This window comes from Gobio gobio (genome assembly GCF_949357685.1).
Source record: "Gobio gobio genome assembly, chromosome: 6".
In the NCBI taxonomy this organism is placed as follows: Eukaryota; Metazoa; Chordata; class Actinopteri; order Cypriniformes; family Gobionidae; genus Gobio; species Gobio gobio.
In genome coordinates this window covers 34,088,828-34,103,144 of record NC_137102.1, presented here as the reverse complement: position 1 = coordinate 34,103,144, position 14,317 = coordinate 34,088,828, and the positions used below count along the sequence as shown (strand labels likewise).

The window sequence follows — 14,317 nt, the reverse complement described above, 5'->3', positions numbered from 1 at the left end:
CTGACACACACACACACACACACACACACACACACACACACACACACACACACACACACACACACAGGACATTGGCATACAGCGCGTTCTCTTGTGTCTTGTCGCTTGGAAGCATTTACATGAATAAGAGCGTGATGATCATGTAACGCTAAGCAAAAATGGATATAAAAACGGACGCTGCGTTATTTGCGTTAAATATTGTAATTGCGTTAAGCTGAAAAAATTAATCGCCCGCGTTAACGCGTTAATTTGCCCAGCCCTAATATTTGTATTTGCATTTTTAATGTAATATGGCAATTGAATGCACTAAATTGGTTTAGTTTTAACAGATATTAATGTATGCAATTTTAGCAATAAAACAAAATCATTTCTAAAAAGGAAACAAATTAGTTGTTCATTTTCAGATACCTGTCTAATTTTCTCTTGTATATTTAGTATTGATCTTTAATAAAGAAAAAGTACTTATCTGATTACTCAATTAATTGATGGAATAATTGGTAGAATACTCCTAAAATAATCAACAGCTGCAGCCCTTGTACAATACAGTAATGAGTTACAATTCGGAAAGCAGAAAGACAAATTAAATAGACTCAAATAGTTAGTCTAGTAATAGTTAGTAATATATAGTATAGTAGGTTTCCTATATAGTTATAGTAATAATATAGCCTACTACTAGTTAGTAGTAATATTACATTTTACAGTGTAGCTAGCCAAACCTGTAGATGGTGGAGACGTGTTCTGGTTGGAGGCTATATTTTTGAGTTGTAATCACATCGAAAACAATTGCACAAAGCCATATTTAAGTATCTAGATTATTTTAGAGCTTAATGGGGCATAGCAATTGATGAAAAAAAAAATTATGGAAGTTCCTCAATAGCTGGAAAAGTGTAATGGAAAGAATGAAGAGATGAAATAACCTCATTGTTAATGATCTGTCAAGCTCTTATATTATATATTAAAATGATGTGAGTCATATTGAATCAGATTGCAGGGAAAGAAAAGGGGAAATAAAAAGAAGAATAGAAGAAAAATCTAATGAAATAATCAATCATTCAGTCCAGTAGGTGGAGATATCCACATTAAATGCGTATAGCCAATAAACGAAGAAGAAGGCGAACCGGAAGTAGAACGGGTCAGACACACAAAGCGCCAGTAAAGATGTCTCCTCCGGCTCACTTCGACTTCACCGAAGCTAGAGATAAATTTACGGTAAATTATTAGAGTAGTGTAATCACAACTAGTAACCGATAGATGTGTTTTGACATTACCAGACAGTTTTAAAATAAAAATGTGTTGTTTCTGTCTTGGGCAAAGTCGAAGCTTTATGTAATATTAGATTACCATAATCATGATATATGTTTATAATGCATTAGGCCTATTGTGTATTTACACATGTATGTACAGTAATTAGTTAGTGAATGCTTTAAAAACGATGATGATGATTGTAGAGGGCATGGTAATGCCGTGTTACTAATTGAAAAACATGATATATATATATACACACACTATATGTAAAAAACTGTTTTATATTTGACTATATTTAAAAATGTAATTTATTTCTGGGATCAAAGCCGAATTTTCTGCATCATTACTCTCTTCATTCATCCTTCAGAAATCATTCTTAATATGATGATTTTCTGCTCAAGAAATATTTATGATTATTATCAATGTTGAAAACGGTTTTGTGTACATTTTTTTCAGTATTCTTTGATGAATAGAAAGTTCAAAAAAACATTTATTTTAAAAGGAATATTTTGCAGTCTGAAAGATCATGTGATTTTATATATATATATATATATATATATATATATATATATATATATATATATATATATATATATATATATATATATATATATAATATGAAGTCATCATACTTTTAGTGCTTCTGTCATAGTAGTAGTTTTGTTTGTTTGTTTGTTTGTTTGCAGGCTGCCACTAAAAGTGCTGTGGATCTCAGGAACTGTAAACCCCTGACCACCACGTTCAGTCATCTGCCTGGAAAGTAATAATTGCACTTTATCAATATTACCATGGTTTTATTCCTAATTGTGCTGCAGGGAGTTAAAGTTAAACGTCAAAGATGTATTTGAATGGATAATAATTTTAGATGTGTTGCTGCTGATATGTTCTGTGTGATTCTTTGAATGATTCTTCACAGTGAAACTGAGAAGAAGGCCACTCTTGATCAAGCTCTGCGTGGAGTTCTTGAAGAGCAAATAGTGAGTCCACGGCTTCCTCCCTGGGCACTTTTAATATCACGTTCATCTTAGAACATTTGTGTTATTTTGTGTATGGGTCCAATGATTGCATTTTATTTTGCAGGTAAAGCAGAAAGTGAAAGTTGAAGATTTCCTTTCTCTGATCTACATCAGTATAGATGGCGTGACTGAAGGTGTGTGTGTGTATGCGCTACCACCTTTTTTTTGCTCTCTGTTAGTTTGTATGAAAAATGATATGCAGATCATGAATCTCTCATGTTAATACAGGCATCTGCTCTGCAACCACTCCTTTTCTTCTGTTGGGAGATGTTCTTGACTGTCTTCCTCTGGATCAGTGTGACAAAATCTTCTCCTTTGTTGAAGAAAATGTCTCTACATGGAAGTCTGTAAGTTTGGAACGTTTAGTTGATAGTGCTTACTTTTTGTTAGCTATAGATATAAATTAGTCAAATATTTAGAGGCCAAATACCAAAGAAGTGTAGAAACCTGTTGTCTTAGTTAGTTTTCTTATTCTTCTTCCACCATTGAAGTCTTTGGCGGCCAGTGGTGTAAAGTAACGAATTACAAATACTCTCGTTACTGTAATTGAGTAGTTTTTCTCAGGAATTGTACTTTATTAAGTAGTTTAAAAACAGTGTACTTTTACTTGAGTACATTTTAAGTGCTGTATCGGTACTTTTACTGTGCTATTTTCCCTAAACCTGCAGTCGCTACATTGTTTATTTTTGTCCTGTCAACGTGATTGGCCAAGGTGAATAATAAGTCCTGTCTCCATGCGTCACGTGTGTGACTCCCGTCATATCAACCATAGCGCAGGGAGGCGCGACCAGCCTAGAGTGAGAGGCACGCGCGCTTTATGAAAGGGGGTTGTTGCTAGTTCCTGTATGATGACTTAAACCGTGAAATTGCTCCGTGAGCCAACATACATCTTCATATCAGCGTAGTTTATCAACTGAGCGAGGAGAGAACGCGTCCAAAGTTAACTGTTTCTTAAAGGGGCGGTAAACTTCATTACAAATCATATATAAAACTCCAAAAATATACATACCAGCATAATAAAATCAAATGAAAATCAAAAAATATATTCAAAATAAGAGTTTTTAATTAATAATAAAGAAAAGATTTTGAGTAAAAATTATAATGTTGATTTTACACTCATTACAAGTGCATATTTTAATGTAATGTGTTCTCATGGCGATTTAAAATTGTAGTCCTTGTATATAGCAAATAACTTTCATAAAACATCAGGTTTATGTTTTTAATTACAAGCAAAAATAATCAGTGGTGAAAATTGTGAGTTACTCGATTCTGATTTCTGAAGTGTAGCCTATTCTTTTAACAGAGAAAACATCCATTGAAATTAAAGCAGTACAATGAATGCGTCTTGAAAAGAAAGGACTGCCTTTTTAACATAAAATTGTTAATGTACAACGCTTTGCAACCTTTTTTAATTAACCACAAGAAAACCTCTACAGTTGTCATAAATATTACCAGATTATTGGTTGCTTTCTCAAATATTACATGGCTGTATTTTTAGTGCTAGCAGTCAGAAATAAAACTTGGAGAAATATTGAAATACTGTTGATCTCATGTTTTTTTGTTCTTACTGAGAATCATCTTTAAAAGAGTAAGCTACATTTTTAATTTGCAGGGTATAAGGTGGAATAACATCCATAGCATAATACTCACTACTCTTGAGTACTTTTAAAAGGGCTACTTTTTGCTCCTACTTTGAGTAGTATTTAGGACAGGTACTTTTACTCTACTTGCACTACATTTTTTGACAAGTAACAGTACTTTTACTTGAGTATGCTTTTTCAGTACTCTTTCCACCACTGATGGCGGCCCATAGAAGCGCAAAAGTTGTGAAAATTTGCACACAGAAAGTGGACAGTTGTCCCATAACAAATTTGTATTCTCTATTCAAACCCTCTAAATTTGTTTTCGGAAAACCCTATGTTTTCAAATCTGTGCAAGATGTTTCAGGCAGTCTTCATTACATTTGGCTAATATCATCATTAGGAAATGCTGACAAAAAAAGTTATGTTTTTACATCAGCCTTTCTCACATTTGACAAAATTGACGAAAAACTTCTCACAAGCAAGACCATTAGGGTAGTCAACAGTTTCAGCAAAGTTGCTTAAAATAAACAATGTGTCCAAAAATCAGGAGACTTGTCTATTTGGATTCAGTGTGGCAATTTAAGCAGTATATAAATCTTTGGAGTTATACATAATTTTCCCATGTTGGCCATTTTGGGTATCAACAATTTAGAATTTTATAGTAAAATGCATTATTTACAATCTCATCAGTGGTTTATTTTCTGATTGGGCAAATATAATAACCTGACTGGTTGAGTTTTTGTGTATTTTGGGAAATATGTTAAAACGTAGAGTCTATGTTCTAAAAAGGGATGCTAACAAAAGTAGGAGTAATGGTACTTTTTGTATATGGATATGGCCATCTTAAACAAAATGAGATATTTACAACATTATTCATAATAATGGATTCTTTAACCAGCTGTAAATAATCATCAGAATGGTTTGTTCAGTGTATTTGTTTTGCAACTATATTTATGTGTTTGCTCTTTCTTTCATGTTCACAGAATACATTTTACTCTGCTGGAAAAAATTACCTATTAAGAATGTGCAATGGTGAGTTTCAAGTTTATTTATACTGTACTTTATCTAGTCCTAATTTCTCTAAACTGAATTTTAGCAACTAAGTGGAGAATAAAGTCAGTGAATGAGTTATTCCTGGCTTTACAGTATACTGTAAAAAATTATATGATTAATAAATTATAACATATGTTTTTACATTGCTTTTAACTCATCAAAAGAAATTAAGCAACTTTCAACTTTTCATGTTAAACAATATTCAACTCATTTAAGTCTGTTTAATATAATTTTATATATATATATATATATACACTTTATAAATTGGTAGTATTTATCTTTAAAAGGTGAATACTAAAGATTCAAACAGCTCCTTTATCTTGGATACAGATGTGGGCAGTGTTGGAACTAGGGGTGTGCGATATTGACAAAAAAATATCTCTATATTCTGGTATTTTTATCAATAATGGTAATTAGATTATATTTTGCTGAGTGTGTTATTGTGCTGGTACCTTGGCAGCTTTAGGACTGCCTTGGTCAGCTGACTCCTAAAGTTTTTGATATTCTTCATTTTCTGTGTGGTGGTCAGTTCGCAGCAATGACATAAATAATATTTTCAAAAAAACTTTTAAATTGATTTTTATCTTTCATGGGCATTTTTACCTTTTATTTAAAAAAAAAAGTGTTTAAACCCAATTATATGCATGCATCATCTTTTGTGTCAATTTCATACATTTTTATCCAATTTAAAGGGTTAGTTCACCCAAAAATGAAAATTCTGTCATTAATTACTCACCCTCATGTCGTTGGACACCCGTAAGACCTCCGTTCATATTCGGAACACAAATGAAGATATTTTAGTTGAAAGCTGATGGCTGAGAAAGGCTTCACACAGGCCTCCATTGGCATTCAGTACATTGACACTTCCAAGATCCATGAAAGGCACTTAAAACGTCGTTACAAAGTCTATCTCACCACAGTGGCTCTACAATAATCATACAATGCGACGACAATAGTTTTTGTGCGCAAAAAAAAATCAAAATAACACCTTTATCCAACTTGTTCTCGACTTCCGTGTATGCCTCCACGACGCATGCGCGAGAATATGACGCAGATCCGGCGTTCGGACGTATGACCCAGAAGCGATTTGTTTACGAGCAGAGGAAGACGCGCGTGTCTAAGCTGTTGGATTCTACATTGATCGTGCTTTAGGTCTCGGCGTAGTGCTCAAAATGGGGCTTAAGTGTGTATTTCATCGATTCCCGAACACCGGCGCTACGTCATATTCTCGCGCATGCGTCGTGGAGGCACACACGGAAGTCGAGAACAAGTTGGATAAAGGTGTTATTTTGATTTTTTTTTGCGCACAAAAACTATTGTCGTCGCATTGTATGATTATTGTAGAGCCACTGTGGTGAGATAGACTTTGTAACGACGTTTTAAGTGCCTTTCATGGATCTTGGAAGTGTCAATGTACTGAATGCCAATGGAGGCCTGTGTGAAGCCTTTCTCAGCCATCAGCTTTCAACTAAAATATCTTCATTTGTGTTCCGAATATGAACGGAGGTCTTACGGGTGTCCAACGACATGAGGGTGAGTAATTAATGACAGAATTTTCATTTTTGGGTGAACTAACCCTTTAATAAGAATAAGACACAATAGGGCTATTAATGCATTTAGATGTATTTACACATAATGTTTAATGCAGCTCAGAGGGACATTAATTCATTTAACCTGCAGTTACAAATGCATAAATGTTTTGATATTTTAAACATAAAACATTGAATATTGATATTTGATATTTTAAAACATGAAACTGTTGATGAGGGAGTCATTGAGATTCAACCGATTCATTCAAACGGCTGGTTCATTCAGGAATGAAGCTTTTGATTTTCTTAATTTATCTCAGTCATTGAATCATTGATTAGTAAAAAATGCTGAATCTTTAATTAATGAAATGCCCCTGTGTGTTGTTCAGAGACGCAATTACAGTGCTGAGGCTTTGTTTTGAACTATTTTCGTAATAGAATTTCGAAATAGGCAATATACAGGTGCATCTTAATAAATTAGAATGTTGTGGAAAAGTTAATTTATTTCAGTAATTCAACTTAAAAGGTGAAACTAATATATTTTATAGACTCATTACATGCAAAGTGAGATATTTCAAGCCGTTTGGCTGAATTTTGATGATTATGGCTTACAGCTTATGAAAATCTCAGAAAATTGGAATATTGTGAAAAGGTTCAGTATTGTAGGCTCAAAGTCTGACTCTAATACGCTAATTAATCCAAAACGCCTGCAAAGGGTTCCTGAGCCTTTAAATGGTCTCTCAGTCTGGTTCAGTACAATTCACAATCATGGGGAAGACTGCTGACCTGATAGTTGTGCAGAAAAGCATCATTGACACCCTCCACAAGGAGGGAAAGCCTCAAAAGGTAATTGCAAAAGAAGTTGGATGTTCTCAAAGTGCTGTATCAAAGCACAATAATAGAAATTTAAGTGGAAGGGAAAAGTGGAAGAAAAAGGTGCACAAGCAGCAGGGATGACCGCAGCCTGGAGAGGATTGCCAGGAAAAGACGATTCAAATGTGTGGGGGAGCTTCACCAGGAGTGGACTGAGGCTGGAGTTACTGCATCAAGAGCCACCACACACAGACGGATCCTGGACAGGAGCTTCAAATTACGTTAGAAGCGTTTTACCTGTGCTAAAGTAAAAAAGAACTGGTCTGTTGCTCAGTGGTCCAGCCCTCTCTTCTGTTGAGAGCAAATTTTGCATCTCATTTGGAAACCAAGGTCCCAGAGTTTGGAAGAAGAATGGAGAGGCACACAGTCCAAGATGCTTGAATTCCAGTGTGAAGTTTCCAAAGTCTGTGTTGGTTTGGGGAGCCATGTCATCGGCTGGTGTTGGTCCACTGTGCTTTTTTAAGTCCAGAGTTAATGCACCCGTCTACCAGGACATTTTAGAGCACTTCACGCTTCCTTCAGCAGACAAGCTTTATGGAGATGCTGAATCTAATCTACTTGACTACATCATGTAGTGTATGCATGCACTCTCTGGGTGTGTGTGAGGGATATACTCGATAATGTCAGCACGCAAATCGTTAAAACAACAATTACAATATTATCGCAGACAATATATATTGCACACCCCTAGTTGGAACAGGCTGAAATCATAGAAAGGAGTTGTAGTTTATCTGGAAATGGAAGTCTGTTTGATTGTCTGGGTTGAAAAGAAGGGTCTTTAATCTAGATTTAAACTGGCAGATTTCCTGCTTGCGAGCTCTAGGAAGACTTCCAGAGTTTATTTGCTAAATGCCTCCCACAGACGAATTTTCTGTTTTTGAGCCTTATTAACTGGCCATGTGCAGACACTGGAGTATATCTTCAGCAGTATTCTTTGAGAATGTGCTGCTGTATCCTGACATTACCACTGTTTGCCTACAGACCTCCTCAGAAGACTCTCGAAGTCTCAGAATACAGTGTTTTGTGGACGAATCCAACTGTTTTTAGCACGTCTCTTCCCTTTGTCTGAGAAATCAGGTATACTTTTGTTATACATTTGTTGTTTGTCTTAGTTCTTTGTTCAGTGGTTGTTTTTGACTGATGTTTTCCCCATGTTACAGGACTGAACTTACAGAGTCAGTTCAACCTTGATAACATCACAGTGTTCAACAAAAATGAGCAGGATAGCACACTTGGACTGCAGGTAAAGTAATGCTGACACATGTTGGCCTTGATTCACATAATAGCTTATTTTTGAATTCTCATGTGAGAAGAAACTGTTTAAGGATTAGTTCACTTTAAAATGAAAATTACCCCATGAGTTACTCACTCTCAAGCCATCCTAGGTGTATATAACTTTCTTCTTTCTGATGAACACAATCAGAGTTGTATTAATAAATATTATGACGCTTTATAATGGCAGGGACAGGTTTCATTGAGTTTGAAGCACATCCATCCATCATAAACGTAATCCACACAGCTCTGGGGGGTTAATAAAGGCCTTCTAAAGGAATCAATTGAGTTTTGTAAGGAAAATATCCATATTTAAAACTTTATAAAGTAAAATATCTAGCTTCCGGCAGACCACTTCAGTATTCAACTTACGAATAAAAGCGCAACTGGCGTGTCGTAGCGTAAGCGTTTTGGACTGCGAGAGGTGCTACACTTTCTTCGTAAGTAGTATACAGTAGAATATGGTAGGCGGTCTGGCGGAAGCTAGATAATTTACTTTATAAAGTTTCAAATATGGATATTTTTCTTACACATACGCACTGCTTCGCTTCAGAAGGCCTTTATTAACCACCCAGAGTCGTGTGGAGTATATTTATGAAGGATGGATATGCTTTTTTTGAGCTTCAAACTCAATGGACCCCGTCACTGCCATTATAAAGCTTGGAAGCGTCAGGATATTTATTAATATAACTCTGTTCATCAGAAAGAAGAAAGTCATATACACCTAGGATGACTAGACTAGAGGGTGAGTAAATCATGGGGTAATATTCATTGTAAACTGAACTAATCCCTGTGGTGAAAATGTAGTTTATATGTCTATGTGGTGTTTTTAATATGCTTTAAGACAAACCATGTGCAAATTCATCATTCAACACTATTGCTGAGTATTTTCTTCTTAAAACTGCAGTGAACCAAAGACATTCTCAAAAAAACGTTTTGAAATTGCCGGTGTTCCTTGTGTCACAAATATGTAAAAAAATCCCGCCAACGTGCAGTGGGGCTTTTCTCCACTGGCATTCTGTGATGTTCAAAGTGTTTCTATGGATGCTGATTATTTTTTATCCTGTAAGAATATGTGCATAAACTTGATGCGCAGCAAAAAGCCTCAAGGATGTGATTGGATAACTGGACTAACCAACCAACCAATCGCATTGCATCACATCTCCAATGTTGGTTTGATCATTCTGAAATGCCTGAGCCAAAGTCTGTCTTCAAAATTGTTAGCGTCTCGCATGATTGCATTCCCAAATACCATCATTCGAATGCAAGATAACATGACAGCGTTTATTGTGTTTCTTCTGCGTGCTCTGGGACCACAGTGTCTTCCCCGATTGCAGCAACTTCCATTTTATTACAGATATTTGTGCCAATTTCCCTATTTTGTTCTCTTGAAAACATGGGATGGAAACGCTGCTTCATTCGCAAATGTTTTATGGATATTCCAGTTTTGCGCATAAGTTAAATTAGCAACTTTGAATGGAAACATAGCTAGTTAGACACCTATAGCAACACTGCTCATTAGATGTGAGATTACTTTACGTGTTTTTTTTTTTGTTTTTTTTTTCAAGCATGCAGAGGTTAAGGAGGATGGGATGGAGGTGGAGGAGGGAGAGATGGGTGATGAAGATGCACCTGCTCCGTGGTAAAAGATATTTGTATTTTCACACCCTCTACGTTACAAAGTCAGTGGCTGCACCTGAAATCATTACTTCGTTACTATATAGTAGGGGAAAAACAGTATGAGACAAAATAATTATGTCTGAATTCAGTACTATAAAAAAGTACCCGGAATGACATATTCATATAGTAGGGGAAAAACAGTATGAGACAAAATAATTATGTCTGAATTCAATACTATAAAAAAGTACCCGGAATGACCTTATACTTCAGGTGAGATTCTAAAGTGTGCATACGATGGACACTTAACTATCCCATGAGGCCACGGGAGAGGATTTATGAATGGCTGAAGTGACGCAACTGATGCTGGTAGATCACATGAATGATAATGACAACATGTGAAGAATATAGTATGTCCATAATGGTGACTGTAGTATGTCTGGATTACATTCATACTTTGCGAGCACTAAAAAAGTATGATCCATATAGTAAGTAGCACTAATTCGAAATAAGTACCTACACAAGATAGTATGCGATTTCGGATGCAGTCCAGGTCTTGCTTTTGCTTTATTTTGCTTGTTATCAGACTCTTATTTATTAGTCTAATTCAGGCGGCTTTTGTTTTGTAGCTCCATTCCCATTGACTACAACTTGTACAGAAAGTTCTGGACCCTGCAAGACTATTTCAGAAACCCTGTACAATGCTATGACAAGTTCTCATGGATGACTTTCCTTAAGGTATATTTTATCATTTTTTATTATTAAAATCCATACCAAAATAAAAAAATCTTCCTCAAAAGCAGTTAATTTGAGGTAAATATTTTTATTAAGGGCAAAGTGCTGATAGTTCATGAATCAACTCTTGAAGGGTTTGTACTTAATTTTTTTTCTGGTCAAGCTCCTCTAAAAATATGGTTTTTAAATGTAATTCTAAGTCATTTGGTCTTAAATGGTTAAAGTTCTAAATGTAGACAAAGTATATGGACACTGGTTGTCCATTGTTAATGTAATTAACTACATTTGTGGTTACTCTGATAGGACACCTTTGTGAACATGAGGGGAACTGACTAGAATTGAAAAAGGATTGGTCCACATGTATCTTGTTTTAATGTCCCCTTAATGGTATTCTCTGTGCAGTATTCAGATGAGACACTAGCTGTGTTCAAGAGTTATAAACTGGATGACATGCAAGCGTCGAAGAGAAAGCTGAAGGAGATGAGGACCGCTGCTGGAGACCATGTCTACTTTGCCAAGTTCCTCACCAGTGAGAAAGTCGGTTCTTCCAGTCTTTCAATCATCTTTTCAATGAAAATAGCTGTTATTAGTACACTCCAGTCATTGACCTGATAACACAAGGCAAATTTCCCATCTTTCTACAGTTGATGGACCTTCAGTTGAGTGACAGCAACTTCAGACGACACATTCTGCTTCAATACCTCATCCTTTTCCAGTATCTCAAGGGCCAGGTCAAGTTCAAGAGGTCAGGGGAAATGGCAAGCTTATCTTTTCAAGCTGCAAGGATATGTTTACCCTGCTTTGTCAATAAATGTTTTTTTCTGCCATTTCTTTAACTTTTGCAGTTCCGGATGTGTTTTGAATGATGATCAGTCTTTGTGGATTGAGGACACAACCAAACTAGTCTATCAGGTTAGTCTTAACCCTAAGTATCACTGATTGGTAGTGTGTGGTACATACCCTTTGGTGCTCTTCACGTGGTGGTCAGAAATGACTGAATTTGTTTTTATTATTTCAGTGAAATCAATCTATTATATTTTTTAGTTCGATATTGTAAAAAAATACTTTTTTAATTCAATATTTTTGTATTTTATGGATTTTCCAAAAACGTTTTACTTTAAAACTGCGATAAAGTCAAAGCCATAAATCTAGACAAGTTGTGTTCTGAATTTGAGCTTGATATCTAAAAAAAATTGTTTGGGCACAGTACCAAACGTTTCCACTAGATGAAATTAGTTTCCCATTCATTTCCAATGCAGCCATTTTTGAAAAAAAATTTTTTTTAGGACCATTTAACTTTTTTGAATCATGTCCATGATTTTTTTTTGTGTTTGTGTTCACATAGCAACTGCCAAAACCTTTACCAAGTTTCGTACCATTCCGATGACTAAAAATTCTGTGAGGGAAACCTTAATTTTTCTGCCAAAAAATGACCGAAGAGCAGAGGGGGAATATTAGGAGTTATCAGGAATAACATTATCACCTCTAAAAGGTGAAGTGAATAACACTGATTATCTCTTTATCATTGCACCTGTTAGTGGGTGGGATATATTAGGCAGCAAGTGAACATTTTGTCCTCAAAGTTGATGTGTTAGAAGCAGGAAAAAGGGGCAAGTGTAAGGATTTGAGCGAGTTTGACAAGGGCCAAATTGTGATGGCAAGACGACTGGGTCAGAGCATCTCCAAAACTGCAGCTCTTGTGGAGTTTTCCTGGTCTGGAGTGGTCAGTATCGATCAAAAGTGGTCCAAGGAAGGAACCGTGGTAAACCAGCGACAGGGTCATGGCCAAGGCTCATTGATGCATGTGGGGAATGAAGGCTGGCCCATGTGGTCCAATCAAACAGACAAGCTACTGTAGCTCAAATTTCTCAAGAAGTTAATGCTGGTTATGATAGAAAGGTGTCAGTGCATCGCAGTTTGTTGCGTATGGGGCTGCATAGCCACAGATCAATCAGGGTGCCCATGCTGACCCCTGTCCACCGCCGAAAGCGCCAACAGTGGGCACGTGAGCATCAGAACTGATCACAGAGCAATGAAAGAAGGTGGCCTGGTCTGATGAATCACGTTTTCTTTTACATCACGTGGATGACCGGGTACCAGAATGCACTATGGGAAGAAGTTTGAGGTGTTGACTTGGGCTCCAAATTCCCCAGATCTCAATCCAATCGAGCATCTGTGGGATGTGCTGACAAACAAGTATGATCCACGAAGGCCCCACCTTGCAACTTACAGGACTTAAAGGATCTGCTGCTAACATCTTGGTGCCAGATACCACAGCACACCTTCAGGGGTCTAATGGAGTCCATGCCTCAACGGGTCTGGGCTATTTTGGCAGCAAAAGGGGGACCAACACAATATTAGGAAGGTGGTCATAAAGTTATGCCTGATCGGTGTACCTATGTTTCCAGATTTATGTGGCACATAATGAACACTGAAAAAGTGTCCTATGTTCCCCAGTTCAGTGGTCTGTTAACACACTGCAAGTAAACTTCTTAAAAGGTCAGGACTACTTTTTCCAGGGCCCTATCAACTTTATAAACTTCTAATCCTAACCTAAGGAAGAGATGACCTTTTGTGTTATTTTGAGTGCTGGGGAACAGAAAACTCATTTGACAAGTTCCACACTATCCCATGTCATATTAAGCAAATACAGAGCTTGAGAACATTCTCTTAAACTTCCCACACTATAAAAAATAAACCCAATAAAATGTACAGTAAAAAAAAAAAACTTCTGTGGTCACCAACACATTGAACTTACATTTATGGGAAAAAAACTGCATTTCATTTACGGATATAATGTTAACACATAGGCAATATGACCCTATGTTTTCTCATGAACCTTATGAATCTCGGGAACATTGGACCCTGGGGACATCAAACAGGCATGACCTCGATATTAATTACACCGCTGTGTCATACTGTGTTATTTCTATTCACCTACTTTTCTTACCATTGCAGTTACTTAGAGAAACCCCTCCAGATGGTGACAAGTTTGCATCTATGGTTGAGGTAAGTAGTATATGCAAAGTATACATGCGTATGGATTTTAGGTTTCACTCTGATCTTGTGATGAATACTGTACATATAGAATTTGCAGCTTTGTGCTCCAGAAGCTCATCTTAATTATGTCTCCAACAGCACATCCTGAACACAGAAGAAAACTGGAACTCTTGGAAAAATGAGGGCTGCCCAAGCTTTGTGAAAGAAAGGTATAAAATAAAACAGCACACAAACAGCTTTATCCCATTAAACATTAGATATACACTGCATTCATGCAAGGTTAATGATGACTTTATCATATTGTTACTTTATGTTCTGAAATTAGGGGAAACAAATATTTACATCATACAGCGCTATAACAGCAAATTAAGTACAGTAGATGTAATAAACTGTT

At 36.3% G+C, this 14,317-nt stretch overlaps 1 protein-coding gene across 1 annotated transcript in view; it reads left to right on the top strand.

Annotated features, from left to right (window-relative positions):
- The first annotated feature begins 1,125 nt into the window (after nucleotides 1-1,125).
- thoc1 (THO complex 1) overlaps nucleotides 1,126-14,317 on the top strand; it is a 31,022-nt gene continuing 17,830 nt past the window's right edge. Inside the window, exons 1-15 of the mRNA XM_079820039.1 lie at nucleotides 1,126-1,209; nucleotides 1,932-2,005; nucleotides 2,162-2,222; nucleotides 2,326-2,395; nucleotides 2,490-2,608; nucleotides 4,828-4,876; nucleotides 8,281-8,376; nucleotides 8,460-8,542; nucleotides 10,140-10,213; nucleotides 10,818-10,926; nucleotides 11,326-11,460; nucleotides 11,568-11,668; nucleotides 11,769-11,835; nucleotides 13,882-13,932; nucleotides 14,062-14,132. Coding sequence (XP_079676165.1) covers nucleotides 1,159-1,209; nucleotides 1,932-2,005; nucleotides 2,162-2,222; nucleotides 2,326-2,395; nucleotides 2,490-2,608; nucleotides 4,828-4,876; nucleotides 8,281-8,376; nucleotides 8,460-8,542; nucleotides 10,140-10,213; nucleotides 10,818-10,926; nucleotides 11,326-11,460; nucleotides 11,568-11,668; nucleotides 11,769-11,835; nucleotides 13,882-13,932; nucleotides 14,062-14,132 — 1,211 coding nt within the window. The 5' untranslated portion in view covers nucleotides 1,126-1,158. The remainder of the gene's footprint in view (nucleotides 1,210-1,931; nucleotides 2,006-2,161; nucleotides 2,223-2,325; nucleotides 2,396-2,489; nucleotides 2,609-4,827; nucleotides 4,877-8,280; nucleotides 8,377-8,459; nucleotides 8,543-10,139; nucleotides 10,214-10,817; nucleotides 10,927-11,325; nucleotides 11,461-11,567; nucleotides 11,669-11,768; nucleotides 11,836-13,881; nucleotides 13,933-14,061; nucleotides 14,133-14,317) is intronic.